This window comes from Melanotaenia boesemani, chromosome 17 (genome assembly GCF_017639745.1).
Source record: "Melanotaenia boesemani isolate fMelBoe1 chromosome 17, fMelBoe1.pri, whole genome shotgun sequence".
Classification (NCBI taxonomy): Eukaryota; Metazoa; Chordata; class Actinopteri; order Atheriniformes; family Melanotaeniidae; genus Melanotaenia; species Melanotaenia boesemani.
The window spans coordinates 10312350-10338269 of NC_055698.1; the positions used below are offsets into that span (position 1 = coordinate 10312350).

The 25920-nt window shown below is 38.1% G+C and overlaps 3 protein-coding genes across 9 annotated transcripts; all 3 read right to left on the bottom strand.

The window, feature by feature from the left end:
- Window positions 1-2436: 2436 nt before the first annotated feature.
- Window positions 2437-4879, bottom strand: smim12 (small integral membrane protein 12). Its single transcript, XM_041967372.1, has 2 exons — window positions 4763-4879; window positions 2437-3518 (listed from the first exon to the last, which is right to left on the bottom strand). The coding sequence occupies exon 2, from the start codon at window positions 3494-3496 to the stop codon at window positions 3221-3223; it is 276 nt and encodes a 91-aa protein (XP_041823306.1). The 5' UTR covers window positions 3497-3518; window positions 4763-4879; the 3' UTR covers window positions 2437-3220.
- A 2957-nt stretch (window positions 4880-7836) lies between these two features.
- pef1 (penta-EF-hand domain containing 1) lies at window positions 7837-13382 on the bottom strand. Its single transcript, XM_041966884.1, has 5 exons — window positions 13277-13382; window positions 10997-11231; window positions 9810-9965; window positions 9025-9168; window positions 7837-8944 (listed from the first exon to the last, which is right to left on the bottom strand). The coding sequence occupies exons 1-5, from the start codon at window positions 13295-13297 to the stop codon at window positions 8715-8717; spliced, it is 786 nt and encodes a 261-aa protein (XP_041822818.1). The 5' UTR covers window positions 13298-13382; the 3' UTR covers window positions 7837-8714.
- An 882-nt stretch (window positions 13383-14264) lies between these two features.
- gjb9b (gap junction protein beta 9b) lies at window positions 14265-19963 on the bottom strand. 7 transcript variants are annotated; one of them, XM_041966883.1, is made up of 4 exons: window positions 19861-19951; window positions 18675-18770; window positions 15381-15779; window positions 14265-15115 (listed from the first exon to the last, which is right to left on the bottom strand). In XM_041966883.1, the coding sequence occupies exons 3-4, from the start codon at window positions 15768-15770 to the stop codon at window positions 14681-14683; spliced, it is 825 nt and encodes a 274-aa protein (XP_041822817.1). In that variant the 5' UTR covers window positions 15771-15779; window positions 18675-18770; window positions 19861-19951; the 3' UTR covers window positions 14265-14680. The 7 variants fall into 7 exon arrangements, with proteins under 7 accessions (XP_041822817.1, XP_041822812.1, XP_041822815.1 ...); XM_041966878.1 differs by having other exon boundaries at window positions 15381-15870; XM_041966881.1 differs by lacking the exon at window positions 18675-18770 and having other exon boundaries at window positions 19861-19963.
- Window positions 19964-25920: the final 5957 nt, after the last annotated feature.

The window sequence follows — 25920 nt, forward strand, 5'->3', positions numbered from 1 at the left end:
TGTGTGTGTGGTTGTTTAATAAGTGGATGTGGTGCCCTTCCAGCAAGCAGACAGCTCTATTGTTCATGCAGCAGAGAGAACACTGTCTCCAGCCTGTTCTCTCAGGATGTTGGACTGGACCTCCTTGAAAAAAAGAAAAGAACAGCCAGCATCACCCTCACCCATTATCCCCATCATCCAGCTAAAACAATGGAGCGCCTCCCTACATCCCCCTCATTTCCCAGGAGCCTCAGTGCTCAGTTCCCACAGTACTGTCCAGGTCTGAGAGCTGGGCCATTTTTAGAAGGCCAACCTGTCCTCTGATTGTTCCTAGGAGGATACACACACACACACACACACACACACAGCTTTAGCACTCCTAAACACACCACGCTGTTTGTTAACTCTTAGCATAATTTCACTGCAGCCTCACCGCCACTTCCCCGTCCTCTCTGTTTTTAAACGGAAACTTTCACCAGCTTGAAGTAATTGCTTCTTTTAACATGCACAACCGAGGTTGTTGTAGTGGAGCCGGTCATTTCACTGATAGCAAACTTTAGAGGGGAGTAAAAGGCTCAAGATGGCTGCAGATAGCACAGTATTTACCACTCCGGTGCCAATGTAAATCCGGACGTCGTAATCTTTCCCATTTGACTAGCTTGCAGGGTAACGTAGCAGAACTAATCCTGGCACAATGGAAATGCTGCCAACCTTTCGGTTTTATTACAAGGAAAAGCCACAAGTTTGTTTTCTATGTGTATTTCTCTGTTTCAACTGGGAATGAATTCCCATTCATTTTTCCAAATCTCACAAAAATAATTAACATGGATAAAAGATAATAAAAGACACTGCTGATTGAAAATGTGGGATTTAACCTGTGATGTCACAATACATAGATCCTTTGAGGACATTATTTATAAATTAATGTCATTAGAAAAGTCTTTTCTTCCTTTAATAAGTCCACATAGTGTTTACTGAAAATTGTTGATTTTTATTTTTATTTAGGTAATGTTAGGATTTATGTTGCAAGCTTTTTTTGTGGATTCTTTTCTTTAATAAGATGTAACATCACCAAACAAAGCCAAAGGTGAATGAGTTGGTAATAATACAACAATAATCCACCTTCTTGTAACTGAAAGAGGTGAGTCATGATGTCCTTCCTTCCACTTTGATGTTATTTTCTCAAATTGTTTCGTAATAAATGGCAGCAGGATGGCGGAGGAATCTGAATAAATGAGAAACTAAATTTAATCTCTAAGTTTTGTTCTACCATTTTGTTGTATTGTGTTTTTCCTGAACTACAGCTTCTTTTTTTCCACCATGTATTTACAAATCTTTTCTGACCAACTCCACCTTTGTCTTTTGTAGGGTTACCAATTATTTTATGTCCTCACTAAGACCAAGAAAGTGGATCATATAACTTCAGTCTTCAGATAGCCTCCAAATACCACTGTTAATTTGCAGTTCTTCGTGGATCTTTGTACAGAAGACCCACAAATAAGCAATGCCAAACTGTGGCTCAAAATCTACTTTCTGTTCCTATCGTCAGAGCTTAGCATGGAGAAGCAGCTTTCAGCCAGAAAACTGCAGGTCTGATTTTAAAATAAGGTTAAAAGCTTTTCTGTTTGCTGGGAGTATCTAAACAATTAATAATTCCTCATTTTGTAGCTGTAATTTTTGCTTGTTTCTTCAATTTCCTTAATTCTCTTTAGTTTAATTCTTGTTTTTAATGTACTTGTTAATGATTCTTTTGCATCTTGGTTTTAATGTTTTACATAAAGCCCTTTAAATTGTCTTGTAAGTGAAATGTGCTATACAACTAAACTTGCTTTTTATAAACAGATTCACTGATCATGTGTTGAACAAACCTGTGTTGTTCGTTTCACCCAGCTGGTCAAAAATCATGTTACATACTGACCTCATAAACCCTGACCTTTATCATCAGTCCTCTGCTGGGTTTTGTTTTAAACTTTATTGTTTCCAGCTTATTTTTGCACTTCGATATGGTGCCACATTAAAAGACGAACGTAAAATCTAAATTTTCAGCCTCCAATGGACAAAAAAAAAAAAAAAACATAAATATAAGTAACCCTAATTGCCTAGTAAGAATACAAAACAGATGTTATAGTTGAGCATTAGCTCGCCTCTTTAGTTAAGTATACACTGTATCTGTAGCTGGCGATATTAACCAAAGCCAAGCAAAATTTGGGAACAAGAGTGTCAACTTACCACTTCGGAGGTCCAGTAATGAAGCATAATTTAAATTTGGATAAAGAGGCTGCAAAATTCTACTGTGAACCGTGTGACACTGAAATCCACTCTGAGCATTGCCAGCTCACTGCATGAGATATTTTCAGAGCCAAAGTCACAGGGTTGATTTTTCAGAGTTTTCAAGTTTGTATAAATATGCACTTAATGATGCCAACACTCACACTTTAGTCAAGTACACGCTTTTGGCACAATATAATTTTACTTTATTAAGCACTTATTTCTAAAACACACATAACTAAACATTTCAGTGTTTGTTTACCATACAGACTTTCTAAAATGAAAGTATAATGAGGACGTTCCAGACAATATGCCTAAGCAGCTTATCACCTCCTGAGAAACCTCACACTCTGCTGGCGTATTTTGTCATTTACCATCAAAGTTAACACGAGATATAAAGAACGACAAATAGCTGTCTTTCTTCCATGCCGGCATGTTCACAATCAGAAGTTATTCCTTCACATACAGAAAAGATTAAATCATAAACTCTGTGGCAGGTTTGTAACTTCAGAAATCCTTTATGTGAAATAACAAATGACTTTTGAATGACTTAATACCAAAGTCAGAAAGTTTCCTTTATGCTTTCAACCCCAGAAACTTTAATTTTTTTGCAGACAATCAATTGAAATGAAACCTAGTCACTACTTAAACATCCAAAGATAAAATAAATACAGTGTAATTACATATCAATGCATTATCAAGTGCACCATTGACTGCATTAACAGATAATTCCATACATCATACATAAGTTTCACTTGAACTGAAACAAATAGTTTTTTAAATCATGTTCTAGAGCTTAAAAAGTGTCCAAAGTTCATCCCGGTAGGTTCATGCTCTCAGGTAACCACAAGTGAGGAAGTGTAGTTATGGTGCAAAGAATGAGTGATTTTACCCTCCAGTTCACCCCCTTGTTCCCAGAGCACCATCCTCCTGGTGAGAAGCTGCTAACACAAGTCTGTTCCACCGACACGAGTTAGCTCTTTTCAGGTCTGTTTCTGTTCAGAGCTGCTTTAGGTGTGAACTCCAGTTTTTCTTTCAGGCTGAGCACCTGGGTGCTGTCCTTGCCCTCCTGTTCTTGCAGCTTTCTTTCCTCCCTCAGTTCTAAAATACTCTTTTCTTCCTCTCGAGGTTTGGGGGTACCCCTGATAAACCACTCCAAGTGATAGCCCACTGCTCCTACCACAAAAGCCACAGGGAAGGTGACGTAAGGCGCATAGGTCCGCAACGCAGTCCACATTACAGGCCACATGACTGCACACCACTTTGGCTTCCTGGGGCCACACAAGGTGGGAATAACAAAGAAAACAATGCAGAATAAACTGATTTTACTTCACATCAAATGGTAAATTGTTGCACAATCCATAACAATTACTTTAACCAAACATCACCAGCTATTATTTCTTTAATCATGGTAAAATAGCTAATCTACTGGCTCCCTCTTGTGGATAAAAACTGATCCTGATGGTTAAAGTAAAAAAAAAAAAAAAAAAAAAAAAAAAAACACTATTACAAGCATTATTATTATTATTATTTTTATTATTATTGTTATTATTATTACTATTATTATTGTTATTATTTAACCACAATTAAAATACTGATTCAAGTTTAAAATCACATTGTCTGCTATGTTAAGCTTTAAAATATTTACTATGACCCAAATAAATAGAAGTTGCTTTCTCTCCAATTAAAAATCAAGTAATGTACGAGATGAGTGTTAGTGAAAAGTTTCCAAGTGTGTAAAAAAGACTGAGCCTAGACAATCATTTCTGTAATCATATGGCATTATCAAGAGCAAAGCAAGTCCCTAATTGGTAAAATTAGAAGCGCTGTCTGTCCTTTCTACGTAGTCTTAATTTTTACCGAAGACCAAACAAATGGTACAAACAACAGTTAGCTTAGGTTAAAACAAGGAACCAAGGAAAGGCTGGAGTGTTTGCATAAGATCCACAAGACAACCTTGAAATGACAGCCTCAAGTTAGCGTTAGCTACTCCTCGCTTTTTGGTAGGTTTTATAATTACTGAAAGTCCAAATGTCGTGTTTAAACGTTAATTGCACATTTAATGTTAGCCGAATTAAAGAGCTAATCTCAGATATTAGGACAACAATTTAATTTAGCTTCGGCAGTGTCATATTTGCCCTTTACATAACTAACAAGCGTTAAATGTTATAACTTTGTAGTGAAGTTCAATATATCGTTGATTAACTGGGCACGATTCAAGACAAATGGCTACAAACTGGGCTCAAATAATATGACACTGCGTCAAAAACTACAACATTTCCCATGAATGTTAAAGCAAAAGCCATTTATTAACACATCCCAGTCCATTTCACAAAACTATATGTAGTTTTAAGTAAACAGTCAATCAGACAGACATGTAGCGTTAACAGTCCGGTTAGAGCCATTTTGGAGTTAAACCCACGACTCGTCTTTGTTTGCCAAAACAAATACTATATTATTAACTTATTTGATAATTTCATGAAACTACATTTTAATTTCGTAATTTTATACTCACCTCTGCCGTTAGCACGTTTGTACTGCAGTGACACAATTTCCGCGTGCTGTCTCGTCTTCTTCCAGGTTAAACGTTATTGGCTTCATCTGTGATTTTATCGCCGCCTACTGGTAGAGATTGTGCACTACATTAATCTGTTTTTTTTTTTTTTTTTTTTTTTTTTTTTTACAAAAAACATTCAGATCTCGACTGTTATTAATGGTCATAGTTACTTATAAACCGAGTAATAGTTAATAAAAAATAATACTCAGTGAATCAGATTACATGTTTTCTTTTAACTGAACAGCATGTGCTAACATAGTTGTAGTAATACAACAATCTGTACTCAGATATTTTCAGTTATCAAACAATTTAATACTTCATACTCAAATAACAGTGCAAATAAATCCAAATGTTTTTTTTATGTGACTTTGAGAGGTATTTGTGGTCTTACATACAACCATGAAAGTCACCAGGTGCTGATGACAACACTCAAGTGCTTAGATATTTATCTTTAACCTAAAAAGCATTGTTTGATACACTCACCCAAAAACCCTACTACAGCATTGCAGTTTCCCTCTGGGATTAATACACATTTTATTTCATTTTACATGTCAAACCCTGAAGCAGATGAGTAACAGCAGAGCTCCACACCGGGTGCCAAAACTTTTATCTGAGAGCAGAAAACTGACACTACACTTCAAGCAGGATCACCAAAACTCGACACTGAAGATTGAAAGAGCATTGCATGGTCTAATGAGTCTTGATTTCAGCTGCCACATTTAGATGAAAAGGTCAGAATTTGATGTAAACAACATGAAAGCATTGGCCTGTTTTGTATCAACAGTTCAGGCTAATGTTGGTGGTGTGCACATTTTCTTGGCACACTTGGCCTTTTAGTACCAACTGAGCATCATCCTAATACCACAGCCTACCTAAGTGTTGTTGCTGACCATGTCCGTCCCTTTATGACCACAGTGTTCCATCTTTTGATGGCTACTTTCAGCAGGATAGTGCACCAAGCTTAAATCATCTACAAGCTGTACACAATAAAGTAGCTGGTAAGTGTATATAACTGTTTCACGTAATATGGCTTGGTGCAGTGCTGTATAGAGACTCAGCTTAAGGAGCTTTATTTTTTTTTTTTTTTTTCATTTCAGTCATCTAGTTGGAAGACGTGTTTTGCTAAATTATGACAGAACAGCTGTCTTGTTACAACACTCTGAGGGTAGTGAGTTAGTAAAGGTTCTCCCCCATCTCCCCCGGATGCTTTCGGGGTGCGGCATGGTCACAGCCCTCTTGCAAGCACAGGTTTCATCCTTGTTGCATGGTCACACATGCACGTTCACGTTCACACGTGCATGCTCACGAACATGCTCGTCTCTCCATCCGCTTCCAACTAGATGTTGCTGATGTTTGTGTGTTGGTACGTTTCTCTACAGGTATGTTTGATTTCATCATTATCCTAATTTCTTTATGTATCATGTAGTACTGTGGTAGTTAATATTGTTTTTGTGAATACTGATGTGACTTAGGCAGCCTACATTTCAGTTCTGTCCTTTTCTCTTTTTAACTCTTCCTCTGTCTCCCCGTCAGATTGGGCACCAACATATCAAGACTAAAGAAAATAAGATTATAATAAAAATAATAAAAAATATTCCAAACATCAAGGTCAGCCATTTATACAACATGTCTGCCTTGGTAGAGCAAATCTGTCCGGCAAAATATGGCACACAGACTGCCGTTCTGTATGTTAGGATGCTGGACAGGACAGGGTTTAAAAAAAAAAAAAGAAAAGAAGTAAAAGTTCTTTGCAAAGCTCTATGTAACTGATGACGCTTATTATTTGGCCCCTGGTGCGAAAGGTTTTCCATTAGAATATAACAACCCTGGGTACATAACTGATCTATAGTAATGGGGGTGCAACTTGTCATGGAGCAATCACCAGCTCTGACTCAGTGGTCCCTTTCAGTTCTAAGATAAACAATAGATAAAAAATAAATAAATAAATAAATAAATAAAATAGGCATTTTCAAAACTGATATAAGCAGATGAAATTGTTATAATTAGAATTTGTGGGTGATTATGTTTGGAAAATCATTCTTTTAAGCTCTTCCTCTCTCTGTGCTGTCCATCCTGCAGTTGCCAGGACTGGCATGTGATCAGTGCTGTCAAATCGAGAGAAATGTTCTCATCCCCTGCAGGCTAACAACATCATTTGTGCCAGTTCTGCTTTAGCCGTAGACCTGGCAGTGCGGGGATTATTTAATAAGTTCCTGTTTATTCGTAAATGAGATTTAGAGCTGCACTTGCCAAAGGTTTATATGTGAAAACACAACCCGTCTTATCAATCCAAATCACAAACTATAGCTGACTGAGTGGAGTGTCACGGCCCCCTGACCCTGAAGCCCTGTAGACCTGCTCTATTTGCAAAGTTAATTACAGATGTCAGGCATGGTCAGTGTAGGGAAATTTCCTCATTATACACACACACACACACACACAAAGACTGTCAGGACTTAAATTAAATCGTTGCTAAATCATCTGAGCCAAACCAAAAAAAATCTGCTGCAGCCCTGTCTGTGGGCTACTGCACTTCCATCCATGACTTGCAATTTCCCAAACACAATGTCTTGAAGGAGGTCCAGACAGCTAGCATGCATTAGCAAACACGGTGTGGAATAGAAAATACATGTGACATCCAGAAGGTGGACGGACCAGTGACAGTTCATTTTTTCCTCAAATTAAAATATAAGAAGAAGGGCAAGGAGTAGATGGACTTAGAATATTAACAAAAAAGATTCACAAGGGAATTTAATGACCTGCTTGAGATTTGGCGTAAAACTAGAGGACTCAAAACTTTGATAAAGCAGAGCAACAAATGGTGAGGAAAAGAAGATGTAAATAAAGGTAAACTTGTAGGATAAATCATATTTTCAGCACCAAAAAAACTGAAAAAAAAAACTTTCACTGTAGTACTGATGTAGTCATTTAGACTTCATTTTCACATCAAATATATCTTGCAGCTTTTCTTTAGTAGTCATCTTGCTACATTAAACCTGCTACTAGTCAATAAAGAGTATTAATCAGGAACATGAATACAAATAGTTTATTTGATTTCTGCATTACAAACCATTTGGCATGTTCAATGATATCAGAATACACACACCTTAGTGGAACGTATCATCCATCAACCCCAGGAGGAAACAATACTGATGATCCCATTTAATTGGATTGGAAGTAGAAACATAATGAGGCACAATTTCATTTCTCCCTTAGTCACATTTTTTTTTTTTTAAATCTGGGATTTGAGTGCAATTAGGAGAAAGAAAAAGAAATAAAAACATTATATAACTATTTCTTAATATACTGTAAATTGAACTTCAACAGCCTGGTAATAATATTATTTTAATATAAAGTTCAACAGTTTTAATGGCAAAAGAGTATGTTTATCCTGCATGTGAGCAAATTAGCCTGAATTTATAGTTCACACTGATGACTGTAACAGAGGAGCAGCTCTTGGGCTTTATTTATTTCTTATTCTGTCACCCATCATGTTTATTTTAAGTGCAATTTTCTTTGATTGTAGTTTAATCACTCATAACATCATGTACTGGTTCTAGTTAACATGAGCTGTGTTAACTAGCACTCCTAACAAGGCATATTTGGTCAAATTGTGACTGTTTAGAAAGACAGCATATGGTGACAGAAAGCCACAGTCACTTGCAGCCTGCATGCTGGCAAAAGTTAACAACCGAAAGCTTCTGTTATGACTATTCAGGTGCACAGTGCTAAGCTTTCACCACTCACAGCAACTGGCCTTAGAACTGTGTGTACTGGCTGCTGCTAATCCGTATGTGGTGCAGCATGTAGGGGCACTTACGGCAAAGCGCTGAAGGCTAACAAATTATAACCTGAACATGGAATGATGCTGTGCATATACAGTGCAGAGGGGCTGCTGGTAAAGTGAGGCTCACATGAGCCTTGTGATGGCACCAGAGAGGAAGTCCTCATAACTGAGGCGGATGTTGCCCGTCATGCCAGTGTCTCTCTCCCTGAACGTCTGCGTCATGCTCTGGAGCTGTGTGCACACCTGGATGAAGTGGTCCAGCTGCAGGCCGGCCCGCCCTCCTCTCATGCTGAATTGCTGAACCAGCTTCTCAGAAAACTGGGGGCTGAGATTATAGCCCATCTGAGCTAAGGCTGAGGAGAGGGGAAATTGTTAAGAATAATATCACAATAAGCTGCAGGATTTGTTTAAACACACGAGCAAACAATGATACCTTGATGTAGCTCCATGCCACTAATAGCTCCTGAGCGGTCTCTGTCATACTGCTGAAACAACCTTCTCCACTGCTGCATGTAGTCCCACAGAGCAGAGAAGCCAAACAAGTCTATCCGACCTGATCTTGTCTTGTCAAACATATCTGACAAGAAATAACAAACACAACACGCTCAGATAAACAAGCATCAAAGAGTTTTCCTCAGTCACTGTTCTACTTTCTTTTAGAACAAAGCACAAAAGTTCCAGCATGTTTCCACCAAAGCCCTCGTCCATCATCACAACCCTTCTCCTTGTAGCAGTAGTCCACAGAGGTCACACATTTTCCATTATGGTAATAGAACACATTAGTCACTGCTGGGAGACTGCAGCTGGAATGTAAGTATAGTCACACAACAAACACGGATGCAGACAAACATGATTAGATTTTTTTTAAGCCTAACTCCTTAGTTTCCTTAAATTCTCTGTTCAGCAGGAGAAAAGTTTTTTGTTTTATAGTTTGTAAACCTTAAGGGGGCTACTCACACTCAGCTTACCTTCTTTATTCTGCCACTCTTTCATCCATTTGTTTCTTTTTTTTTTTATTTCTTTTTTTCCCAGGTAACTTCTCTCAACTCCCCCCTCCCTTTTGCTGTAGCTATTCAGGTCACTGACAGCATTGCACAAGTTAAAACTTGTCTCATTCGGTCTCAAGAGAAGTCTAAATACAGTATGAACTTAAAAAAAAAAAAAAAAAAAAAAACTACTCAACACAGATCTCTCTGTGTTCAGCTGCAGTTGACTTACTGATCATCATGAGGCAAGTCTCATCGTTAAAAGTGGACCAGTTTGAGTTGACTAGCGCCTGTTTCAGCTCCTTAAAGTTGATGAAGCCGCTTTGGTCCGTGTCAACAGTTTGGAACCACTGGTACGCTTCTGGGTTAACACCAGGAGGAACGTTACCTAGACCAAAGAAAAACATGCCTGATGAAAAGATAATGTAATCAGACTTACTGGCATTTGATTTCACCAAAGTTCCCTGACTTTGAGAAGTAGCACACATGGATGGAGTAAAAATAAGGAGACAATAAAAGAGAAAATCGTCAGAAATAAGGCAGCTGCTGCGTTCCAGAATTAAAATAAAAACAATAAAAAAAAATCATTGACCGATTAAGAAAGGTTCTCAGATTTTCTGATAGTTGAAACTTTACTGCTTCTACTCAAATGAACCTTAATCATAAAAATATGTCTGTGTTTGAATCTCATAATTAATCTTTCTACAGTTTAGAAACCTGCTGCTGCTGAGCTACAGACTACCTCTCCAGCCTCTGCTAAACTTCTCTGAGTTTCAGATGGTGAGGTAATGTTGGTAAAGGATCTGGGAAAAGTCATCTCAGCAGGAGGCAGATAGCGTTAAGGCAAGAGGTCATTATCTGAATACATAGTTGAAAAGAAAATGAGTCTTAGAAAATGTGGTGTGAGAGGAAGGGAGGAGTAGAAAGATGACTGATTGTCAGAAAAATGAATGGGGAGAGAAGGACAGGTGACATTTCAGGCCAGACCCTGATGGATTCTGTCCCTGTGGGGAGTGATGGTTACATACACTATCGGGTTCTGACTTGGGCTTAGTTGCTGCTGGAAACAATACAACCATGCATGCACACACACACACACACACACACAAAACACGCTGTTGGCCCATCTGTCTCTTACTCTGTTTAGCCCTCACTCAGTATTACCAGAGTCATCACTCCAGCCGTGCAGTCCTGCTGAGGGGCACAAACTGAGCCCTGTCTCTACATGACTGCCTGGGAACGCAAGTCGTTTTATATCCATCATCCTACCAGAACGCGAGGGAGGAAGACAATGACTGAAGCACAGAAGAGGAATGAGAGACAATAAGCGGTTTTATTGTGAACTGTATGGGCCTGTTTAACATCTATTGGCGCAGCGCTGTTAATGCTCATAAAGCTCCTGCTTCAGTCTGTCATTACCTGGAGGAGCAAAGTGTCCATTAGGTCCACCATGAGGATGACCTCCATAACCTCCATAAGGCCCACCAGGGGCACCGGCAGGTCCGGGCATGTATTGACCACCATGAGCTGGGGCTCCATAACTCCCATAAGGACCTGCAGTACCTCCATATGGAGCTGAGGGAGGAGCACCATGGGGACCACCCATACCGCCACCATACGGAGCCCTTGGTGGTGGGTTTCCTCCTGGATAGCCCTGAAGTGACAAGAGTTATTAAAACTCTGATAACTAGTACACAGACTAATGCATACATGTTCACATTTAGTCATTAGATTCTGAATACCGCACATACACAAGCTACTTGAATTTTATGCATGAATATTAATGCAAAGTAACAAACGGGGAATTTAAATCTAAAACGTCACAGAATTTAGAGATTATTTCAGCCCTCGGTTTTCTGCATTTCCACTTAGGTCTACAGTCGAGGGAAGATTAGGGAAATTAAGTCAGCTGGCATGTGAATGCCTCTCGCCGATAGTGTCAGAGCTGCAGTGCTGGTAAGCAGCCTAAACAGACAGTTAAACCAGAAAGTACACCTTTACTGCATTCACTAATAGTCAATTCATGTCATTTTCTGGTGTGTAACTGTTCTGACTTGTGTCTCTGAATGTGTCATTATCGGTTGTCTCTCTATTCAATCATTCTCAAGCTTGCTGCAGAGGCGTGCAGTGTTTCTCTGATGAATGAAGGCATCAATGTCTGAGTTTGAATGTTGTGTTTACAAACAGAAGCTATTCTTGCTGTCTAACTTAAAGCTGACCAATTTTATGAGCTGCAGTGGATATTAAACATGAAACGACTGAGATAAAAGGCAGAAACAAAATGATGGGAATAAATCGATGCCGCAAGCCCTGCTCTGAAGGCTCCTGGTGACCTCAAAAAGGATGACCTCTATACTAAGAAGTCATTGTTTTTAGCCCACGCTTCTTGCAATATAAATGTAAGGGGTTGAGGAATGACTAGAAAAACGTGTTGGTGTGTTTAAATTATTAAAAGAAAATCTATAAAATATAAATTTACATAAATGTTCAGGCCTTTGATTCTCACAGCTGAGCTCTGGCCTATCCTGTTTCTTTAGCTGCTTTTACAACAGACTGCAGACAACTGGGAAGCAACACACCTGCTTATAAAAGGTTTGATGGATGGTCTATGTTAGGCTGAAAACCAAGCTATGAGGCTGAGAGACCAATCAATACACCAGTTAGACAGGATTGGTTGAAGGCACAGATCTAAGGAAAGATAAAATAAAATTTTTGAGCAGGTTCCATCCTTCTAAAGGTTTAAGATGTCAGAAATCCCCCCACCATATTAATGGTACAGCCACAGTCAAAGATGACAATGAGAGCATCATGTGGGGGTGTTGGGTCTTTGAAAATAGTTGTAAATCTAGTCAGGATGGTTTAAAAAGAATATTTCTATGTAAAGCTGAAGCAAAGGTTTAAATTTCAGCAAGACATTGATCAGAAGTGATTCAAGGAAATCTCTGAATGTCTTGTAGTCATATCCAAATTATGGACCTGAACCCAGTAAAGAACCCACAGAGACCTAAACTTTGAATGCAACAACACTCCTGGTCCAATGAGGAGAACCCTGAACAATCCCTTCTTCCCAAAAGTAATAAGGAAAGTTTAAATGAAAAGAGTGCCATTCATGAAGAGGGTCTAGTTCCAGCCTTGAGATAATGTTGTGTTTTTCTCTAATTATCTACATAATATTCAAACTGCATTAATACGTGAAAACTAATACTAGGGAATTTAGCAGCAATTAAAAGGTAAATGTTAAAAAATCCAAAGTAATAAAACTTAGCACTTCCCATTTACCTACAACACTGATCAGTAAGTAACACGGTTTAAGATTAAATGGACGCTTTAGCTTAAGCGAGTAAATGATCTGATTAGCCAACTTTCTAACGATGAAGGAACCCAAATCCACACTGAAACTGTAATTACTTTGTCCATCAGTTAAAATTTGGAGCAGTGTAATACGTACAGGAACTCTAGTAATGTTAGCGTAATATGAATTCAGTATATTTCATTAAAAGAGTTTACCAGTAGCTGCCATCGCTGAAACAGCACCCTGCTAACATTAATAGCAAACAAATGAATGGCTAACGTCTCTCATGGTTCCGTGACATTGAGTTACGTTGAACCGAGCCAATACGACAAACTATACATTAATAACAAACAATTCAAACATGTTAATAAAACTACCACAGACAAAATACACAGAATATTTTATACCTGGCCGTAATGGAAACTCATGTTTGACAGACTTCACTTCCTCCAACAAGCTATCCCGTAGGGCGGAAAAAGAACCGGTCTGTCCAAGGCGGCTATTGGAGTATTTTACTGCCCATCAAAACCGCATCCGCCAGCTAAGCACCTGATTGGCCAGGGGAGTGGCAAAATGATGACGACAGAGCAGCCAGAACATAACAATCGTGTCCATCCTTCTTAACACAGAACACAAACAAGAAAGCCTTAAAAACTGTCGTCTTTTCAAACAGTTTAATTTTATTTCTATAAACTGGATGTACTTTCCTTTATTTTTTAAATAAACCGTTGGCAATTGGTGTTATGGTATACTCAAGATGTATTTATTTGTACTTTGTCCTTGTTTTCTTTTCTTTTCTTTTTCAACTTGTTGTATCCCATGTTCTGTTATTGTTGTTTGCTTCGAATAAAGATTTAAAAAAAAAAAGAAAAAAGTGTCCATTCCTCTCCTCAAGCAAAATTTGACAGTCACTGTTGAATCCTATGAAAAATGCAAGTATTATTTTCCAGTTCCATCCCACCCCTTCAGATAAGACACCATGTAGTAATTACTGATAAAACTGTTTAACATAAAGTAAAATAAGCTTTTAAATAGATCATGAAAAAGTTTTTGTTGAAGAAGAAATGGCAAACACTGATAGTTGTGGGAAACCAATTTATACAGGTTTTTTTAAAAAAAAATGAATGTAAAGTGAAATATACGACCTTCAATGCTGCATTTCCTTTCAAATGATACACATATATTTATGCATAGAACAATTCATTGTACCCAATATTTTTCAGTGGTGATAATAAATTCACATATACCTCGATCACAAAGTTAAAATTAAAAATATGTGGCAAAATAACATGTAAATTAAACTAATGAGAATGTTTGCTATAAAAAAATCTACTGATGTTTTAAAAGAGATGCTTTGGTTTATCTTGCCTTATTCATGAGCAGGTAGTGCATATGTTTAGTTAAAAGGGTCCACTGTGTTTTCTTCATCTTTTTTTTTTATCATCATCATTCTACAACATACATTTAGTTTAAGTGTAATAGCTTAAACTTTTTTCTAGCAATAATAAATATCCCAAAACTCAAATATAGATACAAATAATATATAACACAAAAAAATAACATACAAAAAAATAAAATAAAAAAAATAAAATAAAACAACTCTAGCCCCCTACTTTCTCTGTAACATAAATTAAATGCCAAATTTGTGCACTCATGTCTCTGGGATTTAATATGATGTGAAAGTCCGTGTGTCAAAACTCCTTGATTTGATGGGTGTCTGAAGCACTGAGCAATTGTTCTCCATGGAGTCTGATGCTTGCATTTAGAGACCTTAGCTCAGTTTTTCTACACAGTCCATTCTGTACTGTTCATTACTTTTTCCCAGATGGCCCCTCCTCAGCCTTGTTGTTATTGAGGTTCTGAGTAGAGGCAGAGGCAGTGGGGTCAATTCTGACAGAGGTTTTGGACTTGGAATCGAACCTCTGCTTATGTAGTGGCACCATCTCGTGACTATCTCGAAACATCTTTTTGTCTGCATCAATCTTCCTTTTAATGCCTTTCTTGATACGTTTACATATTAGGTAAATCATCTCACAGATACACATGAAGATGCAGACAGCAGAGGAGATCACCATGAACAGGGTGAAGATCTTTTTCTCTGTGGGCCGGGATATGTAACAGTCCACTGTGTTAGGGCAAGGCTCCAGGGAGCACTTTGACAAGCGAGGCAAGTCATAACCGTTATAGATGTGGTGCAGGACGTAGAGGAAGCCAGCATCAATGCCTGCTTTGAAGATCAAACTCACCTATAGGAAAGATGAATGTGGGTTAAACAAGGAGAAACCAAAGCAGTATTTTAGTTGCAGCTGGTCATGGCTGATGACTTGAGGTATGCTCAATTTTAGAAGATGATAAATTTAATATCAGATAAGATCAGATTTCATACAGAATTACTGCAGTTTGGGGAAATAAAGAAACTTATTTGTCATCTTTTGCAAGGGCTTGTGGAATTTCTAACACCAGTCTGGTGTTAGCAAGGACAAAAAACACTTTCACATCCTTTTTTCTTACCAGGTACGTCCACCACAGCCCTCCTTTTCTCTTTCCAGGGTTTGTATACAGATGGTCACCCTTGTGGGAGGCGATGTACTTCATGTCCTTCCTCTCTCTATACTTTACATGACCAACAACCATCAGCGACGGGCATGTGACGAAGATGAGCTGCAGGGCCCACAGGCGGATGTGGGAAATGGGGAAGATGTGGTCGTAGCACACATTTTCACAGCCCGGCTGTTCAGTGTTGCAGACAAAGTCTTTGCTTTCATCACCCCACACCTTCTGGGCTGCAATCACAAACACCATCACCCGGAAGATGAAGACCATTGAGAGCCACACCCGACCAAACACGGTGGAGTAATTGTTGACTCCACTGAGGAGGGCCTGCAGAGAATCCCAGTTCATGACTGCTGCCTGAAAGGTGGAGAAGAGGACAGAAGAAGCTGAAGGGGATGACGGAGATAGTCAAGTGACTAGCTGGAATGAGGGTGTTGTTGTTCTTAACCTAAACAATGAAAAACAGTTGATTAGATCAGAACAATCATTTCAAAAGGAGTTTATTCCACAGAAAGGTGGACACTAGAGAAACTGAAAGACTGCTGATTAATTTGCATGGTGTGTTTTTCGGATGTTGGACACTTTCCACAATGTAAAGAATGCTGTGGAAAACAGGGGGACAAGGCTCTTTGGTAACTATAACGATATCAACACTATGAAACAAAAGGTGCAAAAGCCTTCAGCCAACTCCCCAGTTCTTTAAAAAAGTCTTCAGCAATAATTCTCCAAATTTTCTGAAGGTGTTTCCAAGATCTTCACCTTAGATTGGCTTTTTCACTCATTTTTAGCCTGGACTTGACCATTTTCAGACATTTGTATATTTGTTTTTATATATTTGATTGTTTTAAAAAATGTTAAAAAAATGTTTAATATTTATTTTTATATGTTTTTATTGTTATTTATCTACACCCCTATCTTTGTGTTGTCTTCACTTAGAAACTTACAAAAGAAACCATTTTAAATTGTATCTGTAAGCACTTTGTTATCTTTGCTTCAACAAAGGGATTTCCAATTAACCAGTAGCCAAAACTTGATATATCTTAGCAGCATCTTCAAAAATTCAGAAGAAACTTGACAGGTCGAGAACAAAAAAGTAGTAAAGTTAAAAAATGAAAAATAAAAGACTTCACACAGGACCTAGGTGATGCATCTGGCCCTTCAGTTGATCCATCTACTCTTCCATGAAGTCTTATTGGAAATAGCAAGAGTACCTGCCAAGGGTGGATGTTACATTCTTAAATAACTAAAGAAAAAGTAGAATGGGCTGAGGTATACCAAATTAAAAAAGAACTGGGCTGAAAATCAGCTGTAACAAGTCTTATGGACTAATGAATCCTCCCAGGACCCAAACCTCAACCTTACTGAAGTAGTGTGGAATCATCTTGACAGAAAATGGAACAAAAGGCAGAAAATATCCAAAGAAGAGCTTTGAAATGTCCTTCAAGAAACCTGTAGGAGTAATTCTGACAACTACATAATGCAATTAACCAAGCTCATTAGAAATGTACAAACTCTGGTAATCTAGTCTTATGTTTTGTATTTTATTGAGGTTTTCCGTACATCAGTGCAACTATGTCCTGCTTTCTTAGCAATATTAAAAAAAAAAAGTCTTGGGATTGCAGTGCTCAGCATTACACACACTGTGTTTGGACGTATCATCTGTAATGACGAATAACTGGAAAACATCATAGAGACAAACAGAATGTAACAACGATTACCAGCATGCTCACACTGATTGGGATTTATTTTGAGAGACATTGCTGGATAAATTCTGCAATAAAAACCGATATATCAGACAGGACTGCTGGCATAATCAGACGGCTACTTACAAAATATCTTAAAACTATCTGAGCTGCAGTCAGTGTGTGATACTGTATGTACGTCATAATAGACCAGCTGAACAATATTCTTTGGCACGGCCTCTTCACTGGGTGAACTTACATGTTTGGGAGCTCTGAACAGTTTCTAACCAAGTGCAAGCTGAAATAATCACAAACTCAGCTAAGCTCCACCAAGACTGCACTAAAAGGGTAAAACATGTGGACTGTTCCTTTAAAGATTTGCACATTTGCAGTTCAAATGAGCTCATCAGTAGTGTCAGTGTGATTATTTATTTTATTCACATAAACACAAATTATTCTATTTAACACTAATGCTTAAGTACATAATAGAAAAAAAGACAAATAACTGAATACATTTCAATGCAATATTAAACTCTACATTTACAGACCAATGAATTTCAATATTTCATGTCTTCATTTTCCCATTTATATCAATCATACTTCAAATACTAAAGTCCTTTCATTCCCACTCTGATGTTATTCCCCCGCTCGATGAAGCTGGATATGCAATCACAAAACCTAAGCAGTTATATAATATTAATCAGTTGCAAAGAGACATCATTTCCACAACTTCATCCCCTGTTACAGGTGTTTACCATGTGCAACACAGAGCTGCTTTTTCGATCCTGACTCATTATACATGAATGTGGGTGAGTCATCATCAGAGCCTCCCTGCTGTGAAAAGAAACCAATGCCCACGACTCTATTAGTCAGCTATTTGAACAACAGTGTGGCTAAACAAACAGATGTGGCCATCTGTGTGTAATCCCACATGTCTATTGCAGCCTTACTTTTCCAACAAGATGACAGCCTTTCATTTGTGAATATGAGCATGGCAGTATCATGGGAGTTGTGCTCTGACAGGCAAAAGGGAATTTATTAAATAATAGCACTAATAATGTGGATTTAATTATCTGATTGTATGCAGACTTTAAAGATTGTGTTCTGAAGCACCTGCAGCTTTCTTTTTGTTTTTACATATTTATTTTTGGTATATAAGTGTAGACAGAAGGAGTCTTTTGTACTTCACAAAGTTTAGGTTTTCTCAACTGCTCCTTTTAAAAAACAGAAGAAAAAAAGGACAAAGTCTCTTCTCTATTGCATTTACATCTCAGTCTGACAAACGTTTGCAGCCTGACAGGAAAGAAGTTGGATAACAGCCTCGCTGCCCACTGTTCCATTTCAACTCTGTCTCGTCTAATCCCGACTATTTGAATTCCGAGACGCTTTCTGTCACCATTTCAGCATCACTCTAGACATATTGAGCCGTCAAATCAGTTGCTATTTTCTCTCTCATCCAGCATTCCTGACTATTAAATTACGAAGCTTAAAAAGACTCAACATTGAGTCAAAACATGGGCTATCTAAAGCCAGACATGTTCAATCACTGCAAATCTTACCCGCACTTTACCTCTGCTTCTAAATGGATAATACAGCCAGCAGCATTAATCTTGAAGCGCGCCTCGGCCTGCGGCTCTTGGGGGAGTCAGATGTTCTGAAGCTGCACCTAAAGAACAGATTTGACTGTAAATCTTAAGGCTTACTCTTGATGTATTCACAAAGCACATATGCTTTAACGCAAATGTACAGTTGGCTTTTTACAAATGTAGAAAGTATCAAATGTCTTATCAAATGCCAGGCAAAATTTTGGGTGACAGACAATCTAGATAAGAGTTAACATCTCAGAAATGACAATACATCTTTTCTGACAGAGATGGCAAAGCTGGTCCACAGTTTGTTTTCCTACTTGCTCTAGATTGTAACATCGCCTTCCTGGCCGACAGTAGCTGCCCTCATCCATCTCTTTGCTGTGGCTTTGTCCTTCTAGTTGTTGTGAGATTTCCTAAAATCTGTGATGCATTTGATACCAGCATCCTAATTTAGTTGGATTCAAATAAAACTTTTAGTGCAGGTTCGATAACATTTGCATGCAACAGGTGAGGCACAGGTGTAGTATGAGTGAGACAATATTTGTATATCCTATCTAACTCTGCCATATTTGTGTGGGTCTTGCTCTGCAGGTTCAGCTAGTTTGGAAATACCTCCCTCTTCACCATGAATACATCGTATACCTTAAAGTTAAAGCTCCAAGCTGGGGCTTACATTGACATGTATGACTTTCATGTCCAATCCCAGCTTTTTTTTTCTTTTTTCTTTTTCTGTTTTAATTTTCTGTGATTTACACTTCTCACTTTTTTTTTTAACCATTAATCTAATCTTCTTTCAAGGTAACGAAAATCAGACATAAGTAAGAAAAGCATAAGGAATCCGATTATAGTTTTATTCAAACCCCTTCCAGTTACCCGTCTTTAGAAGTTTCATTTCTTTATACAAGCCAGGGCTGAACTTACATCCCTTAACATAATCCCACCAAGCTGTATGATAGAAAAGCAGCAAAATAAGAAATATACTTGCCCTTTTTCCTGAAACTATCTTTAGTCTGTTCCCTTGGAGGTTTTCTTGCATTCAAATGAAACTAAACTAAAATCCGTCACAATCAATATATACAGATGAATAACAATTAATTTGAGTTACATTTTTTTGTTTGTTTTTAGCCATAGATTCATATGAATATAGACAAAAATAAAACACCTTACCCAAGAAAGACGGAAGCACTAAAAAACAGACTTTTCCTGAATGGGAAGGGTGTCAGTTCCTTCATGTGCTAATGTTAAATGTCTGTGTTTCACCTGGTGGCTGGCAGTAGGCGGACGAGGAGGAAGGGGGTGGGGGGTGTAGAGGTTGTCAACTTGCAGGAAGAGTTTAAGACAAGGAGGAACCTACCTGTTGGAGTGTGACGTGAAAGGGAAATTACACTGAACGGTGAACATTAGAGAATAGAGATTTAGAATAAATGGTTAGCAACAAGCAGCTGGAAAAACAGGCAGAACTGGTTTGTGTTGCGTAAGAGTCGAAACTGATGCAAATCAGCATATTAAAATGCAAAGTGTATTCTGTGTGTGAGTGCTGATTTCAGATGTTTAACCTTTAACTCCAGTGTTGTATCTTCTTTGCCTGCTTCCATAGTGGCCTGTTTGTGTACACAGTTGTGATTGCAATGCACACAAAAAAGTGCACTGCAGGCTGCTCTTTCTTGTCTCAGTCAGTAAATCTAATACACACTTGACTCAAGTTTAGACTAAACACAGGGGGAGTTGTTTTTAAATACATCTGAAGGGCCAGATGCATTTAACAACAGCTTTAAAGAGAAACGTATAGATCTAAAAATACAATGCAAACAAAGCATAAATAAAAATATTTTTGGAGTCTCTTATGATATGATATGTAAATCACATTTCTTTCTACTCAGCACTAACAAATGCAAAACGATCTAAACAGTCCAACAATCAAAATCCTGTAGGAAAAGTAATAGCAGATGTATTTTTTCAGAGTCCCATGTGTTTCTAAGGAAGGAGCGAATTCTCTCTGTTGTGTTTTTTTTATTATGTGTTCATCTGCCTTGTTGTTTTTCTTTAGTTTCAGTTTCCATGTGAATTGCTGACACACCCATTTGCTGGAAATGCCCTGAATACAGCATGTACAGTAAATGTAAGCACTTAAGTTGTCAAAGATGTAGGAACACTTGAAATAAACAGGGTATTACGTTACTGGGGGTTTACTGCTTATGTGGGGTTGCTTCTATGTGATCAGGTGGAAAAATGGAAAGAATGAACTTAGGGTAATTATTAAGGTTATATAGGGTGGATCAAAGTGATGGCACACAACCTTAAAAGCCACAAGTCATGCAGTCTCCTTTGGTTTCTGTTTTCACATAACACCCGTCGGTACTTTTTTAAAAAAAGAGGCGATTGTTCCCAGCTTAAAATAGAACAGTCTGCAGATAGCTGAGTCCTACAATAAATATGATACTATCTTGCACTGAGGCGACGCAGACAGGAGGAAGATCAGACAGAGAGAAAGATGAATTATTTTCAAAAAAGAATGTTATTCCCACTTTTGGCCTCTAGAGAATGCTGATGCTCCATCGTCCAATTCTGCTCTTTTTCTGTTAAGCCAACAGGAAAATGGAGAGAAAAGCAAGAAATGTTGAGTAGTCGGAGGACAAGGAATCTCATCTCTCCTGTTGCCAAAAACGAAGCTCCACTGTGTGTTAGCAAGGCTGGGCAGCCTGGTATCTGAGAAATGCCACGTAACTAGTTGCCATCAGTTGCACAGCTGTTCAACAACAAGCTTTTCTATCATTTTAAGGACCAAACATTTTTTTAAAAACAAATGTGAGATGTTTTCTGTTAAAACAGCATATTTAACTATGTGATCTCTTATGGTTCTATATACTTTGTCTACATGTAATGGTCACATAGAAAGGCTCAGCCAGTCAGAGTGAGACTGTTTAATTAATATAGCTCTGCTCTAAATAACACAGTGGGCATAACGTCCTCCACTAAGCCGTCACATTGGAATGAACATTACATGTGAAGGTGTTTGACAGGTGAGTCTGTGAGCACAGGCCGACTCACTGCTGGTCACAGTGATGCAAAAGCACCCAGAGGTCATTTTTATGCCTGGTTTGTTTGTTTGGTTGAGTCTGTACTTGAGCTCGATGGTTCAACATTCCTGTAACCCTGCTGCTCTGCTTTCACAATTATGTTTTGCAATGTCTGGGATGTTTGCATACATTTTCCCCTAATTGTAGTGCAGGTGTTAACTACTGTTGCCGGGAAATACTGCACCAAACAAAGCTCTCTTCTTTTAGAGACCAAAGTTATATAACTTTAGATTGTGGTTATCATCTGGTATGTCTCTTTGGCCTTTTATTCTCAGTTTCTTTTTGCTTTGCAGTAGAAGAAGAATGTTGCTAATGACGACCAGTGGACATGAATTCTCTGTCACAAAGGATTAAATGCATTTAAAATCAAGATAAATATGAAGAAAAATGAAGCTTTGAACTTTAATCAAGACATGAACAGCGCACTAAAATCACGTAAAAATCTCTGAGGTGTCTGAATAGTTCAGACTTCTGGTACCACTCGGGTGGCTACAAAGAAACTGAAAGAAATAAGAGAGCCTACCTCAGTGCTCGGGACTATTCTAGAGGCTTTTGAGCTGATTGTAACAGAAAGAGTGTTGCACAAATTTCCCAACATAATGGACAGCACATCACACCCTTAATGCAACATAATGATTAAACAACAGAATATCTTCAGTCAGAGGCTTCTTCATGGCTACTGTGAAGGTCATTCTGGCCCACTGAAATAACCTTGTACTGTACAATGACGTGCCAAGAGAGGAGATTTCTATAGGATGAAATCCATCATTTATCTGCCTCTTTTTTCGATACTATTTCCAAAACTATATAGACACATACTTTATCAAAGTTTTTATGACAGACAACACACAGGAGTCTAACATAACAAAGTCACTGAGGCTGCTTTCAGCTCAGATTCACCAGCCTTGTCATGTCTGCTGTATGAGCCTATAAATGGGGCCACATAATGCAAATAACAAATGCTATTGTACAACATGAGAGACATGAGAAATAATGCTTCTCCTTGTCTTTCTCCTTATGTGTAGGAAGGCTAATTCATTTTTGACCTACACAAACTCCATGGAAAAAAAACAGCTTGCACGGCACTTTCAGCTTATTTAATACCTGCCTCAGTTAACCAACCTTGTTGCAACCATTCTTTATCCTCCCAAACACTTGTCTAAATACATATAAATGCAATGAGCCAATTTTATAAATGAACTCTTAAGGTTTTTGAGATGAGCTTTTTGAGCTTGAAAGTGATATGATTCACATCATATCCTTTTATTAGATACAAAATGCACACATACTGCTATAAATCAGCAGGGCAGACTTTGCAACAGCACTTTTAAGGGAGGCTTTTCTAGAAGTGCAAGCTTACAACTCTTCTTTAGGGTTGAAGAATGAAAATGCAACTCCCAGTGTGCAGTTGAAGAATATATCACAGGATGTTTTTTTCCCCAAACACCTTACAGAACACATTTAAGGTGAGGGGACTATAAAAGAAAGCTTTCTCCAAAGAGTCTATGTGTGAGAAATATGAAATATGAAAAGTGAACCAAATGAGCAAATTACAGAATCAACTCCTCTTCCCTGACATTACAAAGAGAAGCAGGGTATCTTGAGATGGTGCAACCTGGGCAGTATGCAGAATTATTTGTTGGTAAATTTATAGAGAAGTCTGCTTGGTCTATGACTAAAAAGGTTAAATAGGCTCAGAATGATTGGCTAAGCATGCTCTGAACTCTCACAATGCAGAAGATACTAAATAAGTGGCAAAGCCCCATATAAGATAGAAAAATACAAAATAATTGGAACTAATTCATTTTCTTGCATTAAATTATTAACATTAGGATTGTCACTAATTAGTCTGCTTGGTCCTGTTTCAAGCAAATCTAATGTTTACAAATCCTGCACTTCCCTTTTTTAACTGTCAGATCTGAACTTCAAACACCCCAAAACACTGTGCTATCCATCTGCATCTTTGCCATCTAGCTTCTTACTAGTCTTTTTGATCATCCTCAACAAACTTCCCTCCCACAATGCCTCCCTTCAAGTTTTCCTGCTCCATCCTGCCTCCCCTTTTGACTGTTTTGCTAGAGACGGGTCCCATTACCGTCACAGTCATTGCTCCGGCTTGGGTCATTCCCCAGTGTTTCACAGTTGATGACACCAAGCTGGGTCCCCCTCCTTTCACTGCATGTTGTGACAGCACCGTGTCTCCACCATCACTATGGATGATATCAGGATGCCCCCTGAAGGAGGTCAGCATATTCTTTCTATTCCTTTCTATGTCCATTAGACTGACTCCTAAGGGAAAAGTAGTCTTTCAAAATGTCAGAGTGTAAAGTATATCATCAAAAAAGAAAAAACAAGAAAAAAAACAAAAACAAATGACAACAACCAAACATAAAAAAAACAAAAGCTGTTTTATGCTCTTTTTCTCTGAGAGGAAAAATAAAATAATTTTGTTGTCCTTTATTGTAAATCAAAACACAATTTACACATCATTAAAACCACATGTAACACCCATATATGGCTCTATGAATTATCTTAGGGTGTAAGGATATTATGACTCATGTACCATGAAATCTGCAACAATCTTTATTATTTTACCTTGAGAATTATTTGTCTTATGCGATTGGATTATTTAATCATGCAGCCTTTCTTTGAGTGACAAACCCCTCCTCATTTTTAGGTTGTTTTTATTAGCTGCACAATTTGTCTCAGTCCCATGCTCCACTATCCTCCCTCATCCATTTATTCTGCCCCTCACTCATCCATTTATCCTTACTTCCCTTATCCATCCAATCATCCATCCATCCGTCCGTCCGTCCGTCCGTCCGTCCGTCCGTCCGTCCATCCTTGACTGACTTTTACTGGCTGCACAAAGGTCAGAAAGGAGACAGGATGCAAGATGGATGCTGAATTAACCTTCATCTTCCAAAGTACTGTTGTGCTGCTTTTATTGCCCATTAACCTGAGTCAGGTGTGCTGAAGCAGGGAAATATCTAAAACCTGCAGGACAGTGACCCTTCAGGACCTGAGTTTGTGACCTGTGCTGGAGAGTTAATGTTTTAAAGACTTGGAACAGATTTGTCCCAATAATCAGCCAATAATGAACCACTTCCACCCAAGGTGGCTGGATAGCTCAGATGGCAGGGCATCTGTCTCCCTTGCGGGAGACTTAAGATTGAATCCCACAGAAGACATATTATAATAGGGCCAATATTAACACTTTCCAGTTGGGCTGTTGATGCTACTGCCTACTTTGAGATGTAAGTCACTTTGGAAAGAAAAGCATCTTCTAAATGACTGTAATGCAATGTAAAAGAAAGCAGACCATTAGGCAAAAGTAAATTACAAAACCAACAATCAAATAAACTAAAAAGAGGGTTAATCATAAAGTTTATTTATAGGCTTCTAAATGTAAAAATTAATAAATTAATCCAAGTGTAGGAGTGTCAACAAACTCACGACTCTACTTTAGATTTAAACATCATAGCTCATATCAGCCACCTACAAATGATAAAAATAGCTGGTTTTTAATTAAGTCCACAAAATCCACATCTGTTGTATGTTTTTCCATCCATCCATTTTCTATAATGTTTAGTACAATTAAAGGTTGTGGAGAAGCTGGAGCCTATTCCAACAATAGGGAGGGAAGGTACACCCTGGACAGGTCGCCAGTCCATCGCAGGGCCTTGTATGTTTTTGTTTGCTTCTATTTAAAAAATGTAAAACATAAAAGTTTACTTATTTTTATAATACATGCAATTGGTATGTTTTACACTACGGAACAACTACACAACTTTCTTTTAAAGATGGAATAACATGTGAATGTTAATGTGTAAATTGTTATGAAACATGATTTGTGGTGGTGTGTGCCATTCATAGACTTTTCTCTTCACTTGGGTAGGTCAGGATTTGCTATTCTACAGAGCAACAATTTATTTTTGTATGGGGGGTCTGGTAGTGATTGTGGTTATTTCAGTGAGCTGTGTGCTGCATATTAAACTACACTACTTTGTTTTATTGTCTGCCAGAGCGTAAACAATTTCTTTTTGTGTTTATGTGGTGTATAGTTTGTGATGTGTATAATATGTTGATAATTGGAGAACAATTAACTTGATGTTCACAACGTAATTGTTGACTTTGTTAATGTAGCTCT

What these genes read in the sequence shown, in the direction of transcription:
- gjb9b (XM_041966881.1), bottom strand. Translation starts at nt 15,770, where the DNA reads ATGAACTGGGATTCTCTGCAGGCCCTCCTCAGTGGAGTCAACAATTAC. An exon ending in GGCTGTGGTGGACGTACCTG is followed by an intron (nt 15,116 to 15,380) that starts GTAAGAAAAAAG and finishes TCTTTCCTATAG; the next exon opens with GTGAGTTTGATCTTCAAAGC.
- pef1 (XM_041966884.1), bottom strand. Translation starts at nt 13,297, where the DNA reads ATGAGTTTCCATTACGGCCAG. An exon ending in TGAGTTTCCATTACGGCCAG is followed by an intron (nt 11,232 to 13,276) that starts GTATAAAATATT and finishes TTGTCACTTCAG; the next exon opens with GGCTATCCAGGAGGAAACCC. An exon ending in TGGACACTTTGCTCCTCCAG is followed by an intron (nt 9,966 to 10,996) that starts GTAATGACAGAC and finishes TCTTTGGTCTAG; the next exon opens with GTAACGTTCCTCCTGGTGTT.
- smim12 (XM_041967372.1), bottom strand. Translation starts at nt 3,496, where the DNA reads ATGTGGCCTGTAATGTGGACTGCGTTGCGGACCTATGCGCCTTACGTC.